This window comes from Meleagris gallopavo, chromosome 2 (genome assembly GCF_000146605.3).
Source record: "Meleagris gallopavo isolate NT-WF06-2002-E0010 breed Aviagen turkey brand Nicholas breeding stock chromosome 2, Turkey_5.1, whole genome shotgun sequence".
Taxonomy (NCBI): Eukaryota; Metazoa; Chordata; class Aves; order Galliformes; family Phasianidae; genus Meleagris; species Meleagris gallopavo.
The window spans coordinates 58710566-58725800 of NC_015012.2; the positions used below are offsets into that span (position 1 = coordinate 58710566).

A 15235-nucleotide genomic window follows, 5' to 3' on the forward strand; every position below is an offset into this window, starting at 1 on the left:
GAGCCCGCCGCTCTTCCCCATGAGCAGCCGCGCGGCGGACGGCGCGGGGCTCGAGCGGCCGCCAGGTGGGAGCGGGGACGGCGCCCCGCGGGACGGCTTCTGGAAGGGGCTGCCTCAGCGCGCGGGGCGGCGCTGGTGTGCGGGACGGGGTGCTGCGGTGGGTGCCGGTGTCGTGCTTCGTGCAGCTCGCCTGCGGAGCGGGTGCCTCGTGAGGCCGAGCTTGCGGGACGGAGGCTGGAAAGGCTCCGCTGCCGCCGGGCGAAGCGGTTGATACCGAGGGATGGGCACGGGCGTACCGAAACGCGGCTGGGACTGTTTGCGTCGTGTGTCGGGCAGGTGGTGCCTGTGTGCGCTCCTGCGTTACGGAGAAAACACTGCTGCGTGGTGAGGAGGATAGGTGTTATGCACAGAATTTGATTTCCAAACCTGATCTGTAAATAGTACTTTTCTCTATCAATTTTTCTTTTCGTTTAAGAGGATGGCACACCAGAAGCACCAGGTGAAGAATCGAGAAGGCTCACCAGGCAGCAGCTATTTACCATGCTTGCAGCAGCTTCCATAAACTTCAGCTCAATGATATGCTATTCCATCCTGGGCCCCTTTTTTCCTGGAGAGGTAAACTACCTGTCTGTTCTTTTGTTTGTGTTTCTCACCTTGAAGCTTTTAAAAGGATCTTGAGCACCGTAGGACCTTTATAGCTGTGTGTGAGCTGTGGTTTACTCTTTGGTTATGGTAAAGACAGCCTGGTACTGGCTAAAATAGCTCAGTGTAAGTAACAGTGACCTGGTTCCTGCCCACGGACTTATTTCATTGTCCCCATGGCTGCAGAGGAGACAGCAAGCAAATGGCAGAGCAGCATTTGCTTGCTTGGTTTCACATGTGGTTGCTTTGTGCTAAGACTCCACAGCCATTTTCTGCTCACTCACTCAAGCCTAAGAAACAGGTCTCCCAGCTGGCATCCAGCTCTTAGCGTGGGAGGTAATAATTAGATAGTGAGTTATAGGGACAAGATAGATTAAAAATAGAAATGAAGTAGTTTTTTGCAGAGTGTTGTTTAACAGTTTGGTGATAGAGCTGAAATTAAAACTCAAGCCATGTCCTGACTTGCATTTCAATACTTTAATTTCTCAATGACTATTTATTTATTTTTTCCTCTTTGTTAACGCATGCTTGACTATCATTCACTGTGTTAAAATTGCTGAATTGCAGGAAAAAATATACTCTCTACTTATGTTGAGTGACTGCAGTGCTTAAGTAAGAGATGAAAAAAATTGTCACAATGCCTTTGCAGCAGAAATCCACTTCTCTCATGACCGGGTTGTTCCCAATTGTTAAAAGGAATTGTTGAAATTTTTGCCCTTAATATGCCAGCGTAAGTGTGCTGTACCAGCTGGATAAGTAAAAAAATTTGCTTGACACTTGTTATCATAGAATATTATGAGTTGGAAGGGAGCTACAAGGATCACAGAGTTCACCAGAGTCCACATAGAACCACCAGAAATCCAAACCCTATGCTGGAGAGTGCTGTCCTAGTGCTCCTTGAAACTCTAGTAATTGGGCCCATGACCACTGCCTTGGGGAGCCTGTTCTGTGCCCACCTCCCTCTGATGAAGAACCTTTCTCTAACTCCCAGTCTGACCCCCCACCAGCTCAGCTCTGTGCTATCCCTTGGGTCCCTTTGCTGTCCCCAGAGAACAGAGCTCAGTGCTGCCCTTCTGCTCCCTGCGTGAGGAACTGTAGGCTGCCATGAAGCCTGTCTTCCAACTTGTCTGGGCTGAGCAAACCAAGGGAGCTCAGCCGTTCCTCATACACCTTGCCTCCAGACCCTTCACCACCTTTGTATCCTTCCTTGTGTGCAAAGGTGGACTATAAAGATGATGAAGGGAGAAGTGATACAGTGAAGTTAACAGACTGCCCTGTTTGCTGCCTTCTTGCTGTGAATGAGATCAAGTAACTGAAGGTACAGCACACCAGCTGGAGCAGTGGGTATAAAGTCCGTTCACCTGATCAATAGTATAGCATACGGTGCAGCATTTCTGTTCTTTGAGGATTTAATATTGCTTTTCTCTTGATTATGTGTAGCTTAAGTAGAAGTGGAAGATGTCTTTAAATTGTTGTAAAGTTACCTCATGAGCACCTGCCGCCTTTGAGAAAAGGAATTGTTTTGTAACTGCGCAGACAGAATTAAAAAGAATTTACAAAGCATGAAAGTTACTCACCTGAAGGGTTTGTCTCCATCTTTACTTAGTTGTGATCTTTTTTTGCAGGCAGAAAAAAAAGGTGCCAATAACACAGTTGTTGGCCTGATTTTTGGATGTTTTGCTTTGGTGAATTTCTTGACTTCTTTAATCTTGGGAAATTATGTAAGTATCATTGAAGCTGTGATTTACTTTTCTGATGACACAGGTTGCTACACAAGAATAATTCTGTGAGGGTGAGAAAAGAAATGTTTCTTCAGGAGCGCTCTTGAAATGATGTCTGCGGTAACTGGAACCTTGCCAGTCAGTCTGAATCTGATCTAGGTCTTGTCAGCACAGTTTAAAAATTACTCTTCTACAGTTCCTGAAAGCAGCATAGGGTTTCTGAACTGCAACTGTTTTTTTGTTTTGTTTTGTTTTCTCCTCTGGTTAACTTTTCTGTTTGCTTCAGAACAATCTATCTGTCCATCACTCCTCCTTTATTTTATATCTTCCGCTAGCCTATATTTTATTTATTTCACTTGTACATATATTCAGTTTTATTTGGCTGTGTTAGTAAGGTGGGGTTTTTTTACTTTTCTTCCCTTTAGTCTGCTTCACCCTCTTTTTCTGATAGGTTGCCTTTTTCTTAGCTTGTCCTTCTATTATGATGCCATTGCTTAATTCAGTTTCCCCTTCCACTTCATCCAACTGCAATATGTCTCCAGTTTTTCCAGCTTCAGTTTTCTTGCAGAATCAGTGTTTTTCTCTGGTTGGATCAGTTACAGATAAGTTACATCACAATTTGTTTGTTTGTATGCCAGAGCACTTTTTATTAATCCTTGGCCAGAACTTCTTAGCATCATACCCTGCCTGAGTTGGGGCTGCTGCAGTTTCACTTTCTTGTTCTTTGGCTGGGCAGTTTCTCCTCTTAGCCAATGGTGATGTTTTGTTCCTGGTGATGAGGTGGCTCATCAGTGTCACACCAGTGCCTTTGGTAAGTCTGCTCTTGGTGCTTGTCATGGCATTCAGCTATGGCAGAACCTCACCAAGTACTTCACAGCAGAGAGAGCCACCCTCACTTGAGGACAGGTGAAGTGAGCATGCCTTTGCCAATGGAGGTGGGCAGTCCAACAGTCAGAAAACTTGAGAGTTTCAACGAAACTTGGCGTAATAGAGGTTTCAGTATTAATGGCTGGAACACAAGGATGCTGTCCAGGCCTGAGCAAGACAAACAGTCTGAAATACCTACTGTCCTTAGGGTATGTTACAGTGTAACAGCTTGGAATTAGAAGCTCCAATGTACTTCGTTATTGGATTAAGTTTTCTGTCAGGGCCTGTTCTCAACCTTCACATTAGTGATGAAGTCTGAAAACTGGGTGATTTATCTGGTAATAAATAGAAGACCTGAAGTTACTATGCCTCCCATTCCAAAACTTTATATTATTAAAGGTTTTTAAAATCAGTCAGCTTCTGCTGACGCTTCCAAGCCATGTATGAAACAGGTATTGCTGACTTGGCACCACTGACTCTACTGGAGGGGGAATGTATTAATTTTAGTTGGTTTTGAGGAGACCTGCAGCAATCTGCTGCCCTGCAGAAGCTGCAACATGCAGCTGTGAAATAGTTAACTGCACCATTTCTTACCCAGCTGAAAACTAGGTTAAGTCACTTAACCATTTAGAATATTTTTAGGTTCAGTGTTATGTGAAGACACACAGGCAGGAGAGAGAAGTGTCTCCAGATCTTTTGGTTGTATATACTGTAAAATAGAGATTTTTTTCAATCAAGAATGCTTTGATTTCTTAACAGTAATTTTCTGATTGAAATAATAACTTGGAAATTATATTTAATTTACAGCTTACGAAGATTGGAGCAAAATTCATGTTTGTGGCAGGGATGTTTGTATCAGGATGTGTAACAATTCTATTTGGGTGAGTAATTTTTGGTTGCTTTGTTGCATTTGTCTTCTAGTTATTTTCATCCAAATGAAAAGACATTCACAAAAAAAAAATGGAAACTTTTGGACATCTTTTAGGTATTGCTTAAGTCATTTTTTTGCATCTTTATTTTTATTTATCACTTATAAAGCCCAATAAATACTTCTCCTTTTCAAGGTTTCAAGGCTCGTAGAGTACTTCAAAACTAAGGAGAAAGCTTCTATAAACAGAAATCTTGCAGAGTTAATGAACTGCAAGAAATCTGCCACAGTGCAGCAATAAGGGAACTACATATGCATAATATTTTAATTGTTGCTTTCTTAAAAAAACAAAAGAAGAACAACAAAAAAAACCCAACACCACCCACATTTGTGGGTGCAAATAAGAGGATTTGCCTGGCATCCAGTGAGGCTAAGCCACTCATTATAGGAAAATAAAAGTATTATTAAAAATTAAGTAAGTAATTTCTTATTAGGTAGTTGTAATTCATTGCATCAGACTCCTTGAATCATTGCTTGAAAGAGCTATGAAATACAACAGAGGATGGCATTGTTCTGTGGTTTTGTTTTTTTGGAGACTGTGACTCTTTTTTCTTCCTTTTTGCAGTGTCAGAGAAAGGGGGAAAGGATAAAGATGTCAGAAGAGATTTGATAGGGTTTGAATGACTATATTAACGTGATTAAAAAAGATGCAGCAATAGAAAGTACTCTGTGTCTTACAGTTGTGTCCTTTAACTAGTAACAATGATATTCCTGAGCCGTTTTTGGATGACTTGTTGCATCCAGAAAGGTCTGCAATTATTATTATTATTTTTTTTTCCCAGAATGTTGGACAAGGTGCCAAGTGGACCAATGTTCATTGGTTTGTGCTTTTTAGTAAGAGCAATGGATGCAATAAGTTTTGCAGCAGCAATGACAGCATCATTTTCAATCCTCGCAAAGGCATTTCCCAATAATATAGCTACTGTCCTGGTAAGTACAAAAAACCAGTGTTACAGCTGAGTACCCGCAATACAATGAATTAGCTGTAGGCAGTTCTAAAACTGGGAGGATAAAATCTGCTGTCTCACATGCAAATGTATTCAAAGTTATCACATCGTCTTTATATAAGATGCCAGATTGGCTATAATTTAATTATCTGAGTTTTTCCTACTGCAGTTTCAGTGTTTCCTGCCCCTAGTGAGTGAATCTAGTCGGCCTTTTGTGGAAAGAAAGCTTTACCTAAACAAGCTCACCTCCGTACAGGAGTGCATATTCCCACCCCACCATAGAGGCCATAGTGTAACTCTGCTTGTGGGAGAGGGGATCACTTCAGCCTGAGTTGGCCTACAGGTGCTTTCCATTGGTGAAGCATTTGCCCTGCCTCAGGACTTGGACACCTGAGTGGTAGCTGAGTGGCTAACTCTGCAGTGGGTTTGGGTACAAGTGGTTTGAATAACATTCCTTTTGCTATCCCACTTTGTAAAGGTCATTGTAATGTTTAAAATTTCTCAGTATACTGACTTTTTTTTTAATCTGCTTTCTTTTCTATTGTTTAGGGCAGCCTTGAAATTTTTACAGGGCTTGGACTGGTGCTGGGCCCCCCTTTAGGTGGCTTTTTGTATCAATCCTTTGGTTATGAGATCCCTTTTGTTACACTGGGATGTGTGGTTTTGCTCCTAGTGCCTGTGAATATGTGCTTATTACCAAAATATGGTAAGCACCTTTCTCCCTACCTTCTTTGTTTACCTTAATTTCTTGTCTGTATAACTGTCCTTTAGAACATTGTTGGTTTCTGGAATCTGATTCAACTCGGGACTGAATTAATTTGCAGTCTTCATCAAGCCCATCTTTTAACAATTGATGCATGCAGATGGCCTGGAATGAATCCAGCATGTCATGTGTATTTCTGCAGACACTTAGGACTCTGAGATATATTTTTGTTTGTGTGTCTCCTTAGCTTCAGAGCCTGTAAAGGGTCAGTGGTATCTGCTTAATATCAGTTTGTTATAGCCAGCTGAAGAAAAGAGATAGGCTTTGCTTAGGACAAAAGAGCTTGGTGTGTTTGAGGATTTGGTAGTGGGGGAAGAATTACAGTGAGAACAAAACAGGAGATTATTTGTACTGACTGACACCTAATCTGATTATTGTGAAAGAATGTTAAAATTAATAAATGCAGGGATTAACAGAAGTGCTGGAGATCACACGCAGTTAAATTTTAGATGATCCTGTTTGGGCAGAAAGATTGCTTGAAGATAAGTCTTCCCAAAAGGACAGCAATTGAAAGGTTCTGATTTTCTTACGTTCTAATTCTAAGAGGAAACAGAGTAACTATAAAATAGTTGGGTTTTTTTCCCCTCATTTTTCTTCTTAAATTCAAAACCTTGAAGATTGACTTCTCTTATACTGGCTTTTAGAAGAAGTTTGCTGTGGTTAACCGCATGGCCACTTGAAACTACACTAATAAATGTAGCTCTGAGTTGTTGGTTGCAGATGAATGCACTTTAATTTTATGTATGCTCTAAGATGGCATTCAGCAATTAGAGCACAAACAGCATCAATAAGGGAATCCGACTTAGGAATGATATCCAACAGAGGTACCTTAAGAGAAGCTTCCTGTCCGGAATACGAATTGAACATGTAGGGGATCTGAATTAGCTTATACTAAGAGACTTCATTTGCCCTCCTTTTTTGCTTGAAATTTTCATTGTATAAGGACTACTGAAGAAGTAACTGCATTTTCAAAGTATTTTTATTTCTTCTTTCCCTTTCTTTTCTCTCAAATAGATTCGATCCCTAGCAAGGAGTCATTTTGGAAGCTCGCTCTTCTGCCGAAAGTCTTATTTCTCTGTTTTACTATATTTTCTCTAAGTGCATGCTTGGGCTTTTTGGATCCCACAATGTCTCTATTTATCTTAAAGAAGGTAAGTCCTGTTAATGTGCAAGAAAGTCCTAACTTGCAGTGAACAACTGGTAAAAATTGTACTTTAAATTATCTGAAACAATATTACACCTTACTCATTTCAGTTGGTTTAATTAGCTTGATTTCCAAATAATTCACACCATCAGTTGACATCAGGAACTTTGGGAACAAGGAAGTTCAGGGCTTTTAAAATACTTGCTTTTTCCACTGAATTGGCTTTCAGCTGCAGAAGCCATTCTCTTACAGGCAGGTTTTATAAGCAAGGGACTTTTTCCTCCTTGCTGAAAGCAAATTCTGTAAAGTTGCAACAGTCATTTTCAGCATCCTGTCTCTTGATGGGGACATGGTGTCACAGCCCTGCTTTCACTTACAACAATGCCAGAGAGAAATTGGTTACAACTAGGTAGTTGGCTAGCTGGGATCTTCAGCATTCCTTAAAAGGCAAATATTTTTCTTGCTTTTGATTTATTTTAATATTTCTATCTAATTTTATTTATTTGTTTTTCCAATAGTGTCTAAAGTAATTCATTAAGAGGGAACAGTTCCTGCATGAAATTAAGCAGTGCTTTTTGAGTTGCTTATTTATTTGTTTTTCTAGGACGTATAGCATTTTATAAGATGTAGTACCACTGCTACTGTTTCCCTGTCTAGTTCAGCATTAAGTGTACTTATCCAGGGCTAGGTGCTAACCTCTTACATCTTTAGAAATGTGAGCACGTCTTCTACCACCCAGACAGGATCTGTAATTATTCCACTGTCAAGTAGTGTGCAGTGGTGTGACTGCTGCTTTTTCCATGCTCTGTGCTAGCAGATACTTGCTGCGAAAGGGCTGCAGCATTCTTGGCAAGTGTTCTAACCACAAAATTAGTGTTATTATCATGTTCTTGCATATGGAGAGGAAATACTAAATGTTTATGTAGTTCATGCCACATGAAACACCCTGGAAGGTATACCTTCTAGCTGTTAAAGCATTCAAGAGGCTAGTATGCATTTGGTTCATTATGTATTTTGTTTCAACATATAATGCATATATGTTTATATGCATATATATGCATAGATGTTGCTGCATTATGAAAATGTAGGCCTTGGGGCGTTTGAAAGAAGCCTCTTACTCATTCAGCTAAAAATCTTTCTGTGATTCAGAAGCCATTGTTGTGTTTTACAGTACTACTTTCTTTTAAGATGCCCTGGTTAGCAATGGATGCCTATGGTTTTTATGCTTTTGTAAATGAAACTATAACTGAAGATTGGAGAGGTAAAGATTAAATCCGTTTAAATTTCAGTGTATGAAATACGTGTTTCAAACATGCCAGATATCAGTGTTAAGATCCTGTGTGCTGATGTAGAGATAGCATAGTGTTTGTGCCTTTTTGTGTGTGTGTGTGTGTGTGTGTGTGTGTGTGTGTGTGTGTGTGTGTGTGTGTGTGAAGTCTTATCTGAGTACAGTCATGTCAGGCTGTGTTACTATGTGCTTAGAATTGGATTGGGGAGGAAACTAGCTTCACTGACTTCAAATACTTGGCAAACATCTGTATGAGATCAATAAAAATACGTAAAACTCTGCATAGATTTCATTTATTTGACCTAAAATATAATTCTTGGATTGTCCTTTAATTAATGTAACTTGTATAGCTTGTGTTGTTTTGTTGTGTTTTTTCCTTCACGTAGTTCAAACTCCCAGCTGGATATGTGGGCTTAGTGTTCCTGGGTTTGGCACTCTCATACTCTCTGTCTTCTCCCCTCCTTGGACTCCTAAGTGACAGAATGCCAGTGAGTACTGTCCTGATTGCTTGTTTAGTGGAGGTGATGTGCTCTGTACATTTAGCTAAAAGTGGAGATCCTCCCATACATTGAAGTAATGTACATTGACCTGCTGTTGTGAGGGGATCTGTGTTTCAGGACCTTGCAGGTGCACTGAATAATGCCAACTTAAGGTCTCATTTGCAAGGTCTGGATTGTGCAAGAACATACGAAATTGTAAAGGACACTGATTAAGTATCTTACAGTTGAAATGTACTGAGTTTTCTTTTGGCTAAGCACAATGTTTCCAGCCCTACGGAACAGACTGTTAAAATGTGTTACAGTTATTCATGCTTTTGTTCGCATCTGATTTTTATCTACTTTTGAAAAGAGTAAGATTTATATAAAGCTGTCTTTTTGACAACCACCACTAATTGATCAAGGAAAACTGGGCTTTGAATAATTTGTATGAAGATCAATGACAGTTCTCTGTTTTTTGGGGGTTTTTTTGTTGTTTTTTTTTCCCTGACTGAAACTAATAATGTATATGAGAACTGTTTGCAGTGCTGTACTGTATTTCTTATGCTAAGGAAGAATGAGACCTAGAATATTTTTCCAACAGAGCAGTACCTTTATTTGGTATTCTGAAATCTCTGTACTAAGCACTGCTGACAGTGATTGCTCCAGTGACAAGAAAACATGAATGCAGTGTTTCTTAATGTTGTTTAGACACCGTGAATTGCTAGTTTATTTGTAATGATGGCCTGTAGACCAGCAGTACTTTTTAAAAGATGAAAATTTAGAAGAGGAGTATTAGAAAAGACAAAATAGCTGCATTACATATTCACATTTTTAAATTGCATGCTTCTTCCTTTCTTTCACAGCATCTCAGGAAATGGCTGCTGGTGTCAGGAGGCCTAGTAACAGCCCTGTGCTTTTTCTTGTTAGGACCTGCTCCTATACTGCACATTGAAAGGTAGTGAATTGCCCCTTCTTGAACCTGTCACCTGAAGCAATGTTTTAGTCTTTGCTAGCATGGCCATTATTGTGTTTGCCCACAAGTCTATGTTTAGCACCTCTGACTTTGAAACAGTATGGTTTTCTTGGCTTCTAACCCAAGACTTTTTTACATTTAAATGTAAATCAGTGAAAGTACCTGAAAACTGAGATGTAGCTAAGTTAGAAATTATAGCACTTTTAAATAGATCCTTTTTCTATGTATTTTGTTAATGTTTGCTCATGTTAATGTGTGTTGAGAAGAGTGCTGCTTTTTTATTTTCCTTGCCTTCTGGTTCCATGACACTTCTAGTTCAGCAAAACAAAGTGCTCTTTCTGTCTTATTTTTCAATCTTCTCAATTTCATCAGTGTTCACTAACTATGGATTTTACATGTGTGGTTGTATTACTAAATTAAGCTTGTCTGTCCACCGCTTCTCTTGTGTGTTCCTCTTAAAATTAGCTTCTTTTTGATGGAGAAATATTTAAACCGAGCGTGCCACATTGAAATGTTTTGATGAAGTCTTTTTTTAAAGCACAGAGATTTATTTTTCAAGTCTAAGTGTTAGGACAATTCTTTTTGACTTCAGGAAACTTAGTTTTGTGTTCAGTCAGCGTGATTTGACATAACAGCATTCAGTCAAATGGTGTCTTGATCTGAAAAGAATCTTCAGCTGTATTTAAATGCCTCTTTTGCAGTCAGTTGTGGATGTTTGTCCTAGTGCTGGTCTTCCTTGGCTTTTCCCTTGGAATGAGTGCTATCCCAGTATTTCCAGAGATACTGCAGTGTGCGTAGTAAGTAATTGTCCAGTGTATTTTCCATGTTACTAACTGTAGGAAGCTCAAGATGTAACTTATTTTCAGAGGTGAATGCAAAGTGGGTTTTTGGTGTGGCTATTTTCCTGTGTGCAGTGAGTAATAATTACATGCTTCTTCCACTACTTTTTTTGTTCTATATTTTTATGACTGAGTACCCCATTAAGACACAGTCATTACAAGTAAATTTTTGTAGATGTGTATGGCAATCACGGCCTGAACCTCTGATTGATCACCTGAGGTGAGCAATGAGTCAGCCACAGGAGGGGATGGAGCCTGGCTCCACCTCTCCTAGATCAATTTAAGAGCTGACTACCAGTGGGAAAGGATCTCTTCTGGAGATCCCTCCTCTGGAATTTTGCAGCGAGCCCGGGATGCGGGTAAGCATTCTATCTATTCTCTTTTTGTTATTATAACCTGCTTAGCCAAACTCTCTTGTTTATTTTATAATTATAACATCTTTATATTCATTGGCTATACAAGATGTATACTTCTGCACTACAGGCGCGGTTAATAGACTTATAATCCCATAGTATGGGATGACTCGTGTGTGGTTTCATATACACAGGACTTATTTCACCTTCTTAGGAAGATTAGTCTGCAATGTGCACTTGATTTTCAGTCTGTATTGGCATTTTGCCAACAACTGGCAAGTTGCACTTGCTTGAAGTACAAAGTCTGTGACGTGGCTTGACAGCAATGTCCTAGAAGTGTCTTGATTTACTTTTGTAAGTATGATCCCCTTGAAGCAAGGTCTTTCCTTCTTAAAAGCCACCTATCATTGTTTTACACTTGCTGTATGAAATATGGAGACTGAGTGATGGTGTTAGAAGTCTCCCCAAGAAGACATGAGAGATGATAAGTAGCATTGCAGCCTTCTAGAAATACAGCAAAGAAAGTACTGGATAAACAAATGTGATTCCACCAAACCCATTTCAAGAGAAGGCTGTAGATTGAGATACAGTAATGTGTTGTGCATCTCTAATTGTGCTGTCTTCCTGCAGTGAAAATGGATTTGAAGAAGGGTTGAGTCTACTGGGGCTGGTGTCTGGGCTCTTTAATGCTGTGTGGTCCCTTGGGTATGTATGCAGTCACCTTTTAATAGGCTACAGTGTTTGGTTGTTCTTCACTATTGCCATGTGAAAACATGCTGAATTCCAATTGTGGTCACTGTGTTGACATCCATTCAAGAGATTCTTGCCAAAAGTGTAGTGGATGTGTTGAAATAAGGCTTTTATCCTGCAAGGGAATGGACTTGTCTACCTTTAAAATGTATTGCCTTCATATATAAAAAAAAAAAAAACTGCCCCAATGAAATGGGTGTTAGTTTGCCCTCTTTAATGGTTATTTTTGTTGCCCCTGAAACCTTTCATGTTTATTATAGACATAAGTAGACTCTGATTTTTTTTATTTTTTTCTCCTCCTGCGTTTACCTCTTTTTTTATGTTCTGTGTGGAAAACTGTTCTCTTTTGACTACAACCATTATTCAGGGTCTGTTTTTGGAGAGCTTAGCACAGTGTTCCTGAATTTCTTACCCAGTGGTTGTCATAGAAATGAGTGAAAGATGCTACTGACTTGAATAACTCTCCAAAGTTGTTACTCAGTGAGAAATGAGTCCCTCTGTTGGCAGCCACTTTTGCAGTATTCTGTCAGTCTGTGTAGTCCTCTGTTGCTGCAGATGGGTTTCAGTTGCACCATTTTGATAAGATAAACAGGACATCTAGCACTTAAGTTATTTGGTGTAGGGTTCAGTACAGATAGATGCAGTATGAAGTTAATAAAACTCAGTTTTGTGCTGCTGCTGAGCATGCTGTTATTATGGCTGGCTTCCAGGCCATAATAAGCTAAATCTCTTCTTGTACAGAATTTCATCCCTTGCTGTAGCAAATGACAAAATCATGTAGGACTTTCGTGAAACCTTTCATTCGTTCTTAGGCTGACACAGAGGAGCCAGGATGTTACATACATCCAACTCAACCTTGTGACACAGTAATGAGAACCATAACCATCACACTGTGCCTTTCCACCTGCTTATATCCATCTATTTCCAGATTTGGATGGTTTAAATTTTGAGAGATGAGGGTTTAAATTTTTTTTATGATAGAAGGTATCTATGTAGGTGCTGTTAGAACATTGTAGTTAATGGAGCCCCCAGGCCATGCAGAAAAGAGTGCATTTAGCATTCTAATGTATATCCTGTCTACAGCTGAGGAGACAACTAAGCATATTTATTGAGGCCATGACAAACAAAGAGTTAATACTTGCTGCAGAAGTCAGCTTCTTTGTTGATGAGGAGAGAATCAATGGAGGAAGGCCACAAAGTGCAGTAAAACCTGTCCAGATAATACAATCTGTATTTACTTGGGATATCTGCACCTCTTTTTGCTTTGTTACAGGGCATTTGTAGGTCCCACTTTAGGAGGATTTCTAAATGAAAAGCTGGGTTTTGAATGGGCATCGGCCATCCAAGGAGGATGGGCAGTGTTAAGTGTAAGTGATAAATGTTTTGCTTTTTATATATGTTGCACTTAAGAGCTGTTGCATAAGGTTGTTATTATTATGATTGTAACTGACCATTTTCTCAAAGGGACTTGCAACTGGAGTATTTTATATTGCTGAGGCCGCAAGGAAAAGGTATGTGGAGTTATTCTTTGTTTTACTTAAAGCTGTATAAAGCAGATGTGTGGAAGCCATATTTCCATTTCTTCTTCACTACCAATCTGATATTAAATGACAGAATGAGCAGTAAAAATATTGCTTACATACATCTCTATTCTTTACTAAATTCTTACTGACCTAAACAGAGACCTGAACTGGGTCTTGCCTTTTCTCTACATGCAATTGGATTTTACTGTGATATTAAGGAGTAAATCCTACTGATGGCTCCTCCAGAAGGATATCTGTGAACTATGTCAGTAGGAACAAGGGGTGTGAAAGCAGTAGTACATAGTTCTGCACAATGCTAAGGAAACAAATTCAATGATCCACTTAGCTCTTTCCATATTTTGTGTGAGTTTTATGTTATAATATTGGTATTACATAGAAATATCTACAGAACGTTAAACCTGTTTCTCCCCTCCTATTCCTTTCCTTCTGCAAACAGCTCCAGTTCCAGCCTGCAAAACCCTCCTAGTGATAATGAAGAAAGAACTCATCTATTGGGTAGTGAAACATAACCAGAAATTATTTTGATTCTGTTTATTATTGTAGTTTAACTTAGTGTTTTGTTGTTCTGGACTTGGGATACATGATCTCCCTAGTGAACAACCAGTTGTGGTTAAGTTGGAGCTGCATCACTGTTTTGAAACACTAAACACTGACTGCCTTTCTTTTGGAAGTCCTCACATGGATTGGCTGCACTGATGAGTAACCCTCAAATGTCAGCCTGTTTAATTGTATTCTGTATACAGTGTACCACTGTATGTGAAGAGGTGCATTTTTAAATGTCTGGCTTCTGTACTTGAGCCTTCTGTGCATTACTCTCAGATAAAGCTACTATTTTGCTACTATGATTTCTCTCTATTTTTTTAGAAGAAAGACTATCTTGTAACTTAACTGACACTGTAAAATTTTGAAACAGAATTTTGAAGTGGCAAAGCATTTAAGCACAATTCTGTTTTCAATAAAGCAACTTTTTGTCCTGAGTTTTGTGAATTTTCTTGAACAGGGAAAGTCTTTGTGTCTACTAGCATTTATAACACACGAAAGTGCCTGAAAATGAGAAGTAAACATCTCCATGCAGAACTGATTTCCAGTCTTGGAGGAGATGGGGTACTCCAGGTGTGTGTGTGTGTGTGTGTACACGTACATTCCTCTAACGTGCGGAAGCTTAGGTTAGTCTGTGAGATAACTGTTTTGTTAGTAAATGCAAGCTGCAATGTTTGTCTTAGTTGTCTGTGCAATAAGTGTGTCTATCAGAAGTCTAGGGTCAGCAGAGAGGAAAAAAAAATCTCCTTCTTCTAGATACTAAGAACAAAAGGTAAGGTGAACCGAGATATGGACACGCCTTGCAAAGTGACACTAGGTTTTTAGTCTTCAGTTGTGGCGTGAGTCTTATTTTCTCTTTGAACCCAGAACTGGGCCTTAGAAGAGGTACTCTGTGGTATCCATTTGTCCCATAGATATGGAAAATGGTTTACTCCTAACAGTTTGCAATCAGTAGTGAGTAGTCAGTGAAATTTACATGAAAAATTTTCTGCCAGAGCCCTTTTTCGGGTACTAATGAGAAAAACTGCTGTGAGAGAGCTGAATAGGGTACCAAAAAGCACAAAAGCAGTAACTTTTTGTTTGTGTGAGGTATTAGATGTTTCTGAAATCTAGAGTATACCACTCAGCCTGTTTTAAAATGGCAGTCCTGCCCTTGCTGTGGGTGAGGCAGGTGAGAAGGAACTGAGAAAACGAGGGGTAAATGCAAAGGGTGCAAGGTACAAATCCATAGAAATGAGATTTCGTTCACACTGAGGAATTACCTGCTTTCCTACCTGATTTGTGCTGCTAGGACTGGTAAGGATTACCAGAACATAAATATCACTGAAAATAATGAGCTGTCCTGCAGCCCATGAGCTTCTCCAGTTGTCCAGTAGAAACATTAGAAAATTAACAGCTCTGGCACTACATCTTCTCCCCTCTTCCTTCTTTCATGTTTGCAGTAGAGGTTAAAAAAA

General features: G+C 39.6%; 1 protein-coding gene across 1 annotated transcript; it reads left to right on the top strand.

The window, feature by feature from the left end:
• The first annotated feature begins 6 nt into the window (after positions 1-6).
• SLC18B1 (solute carrier family 18 member B1) lies at positions 7-14215 on the top strand. Its single transcript, XM_010707379.2, has 14 exons — positions 7-65; positions 476-615; positions 2268-2363; positions 4038-4111; positions 4941-5088; positions 5655-5811; positions 6883-7019; positions 8687-8788; positions 9643-9734; positions 10454-10549; positions 11575-11649; positions 12968-13061; positions 13159-13205; positions 13675-14215. Exons 1-14 carry the CDS (start codon positions 20-22, stop codon positions 13745-13747), a joined length of 1377 nt encoding a protein of 458 aa, XP_010705681.1. The 5' UTR covers positions 7-19; the 3' UTR covers positions 13748-14215.
• Positions 14216-15235: the final 1020 nt, after the last annotated feature.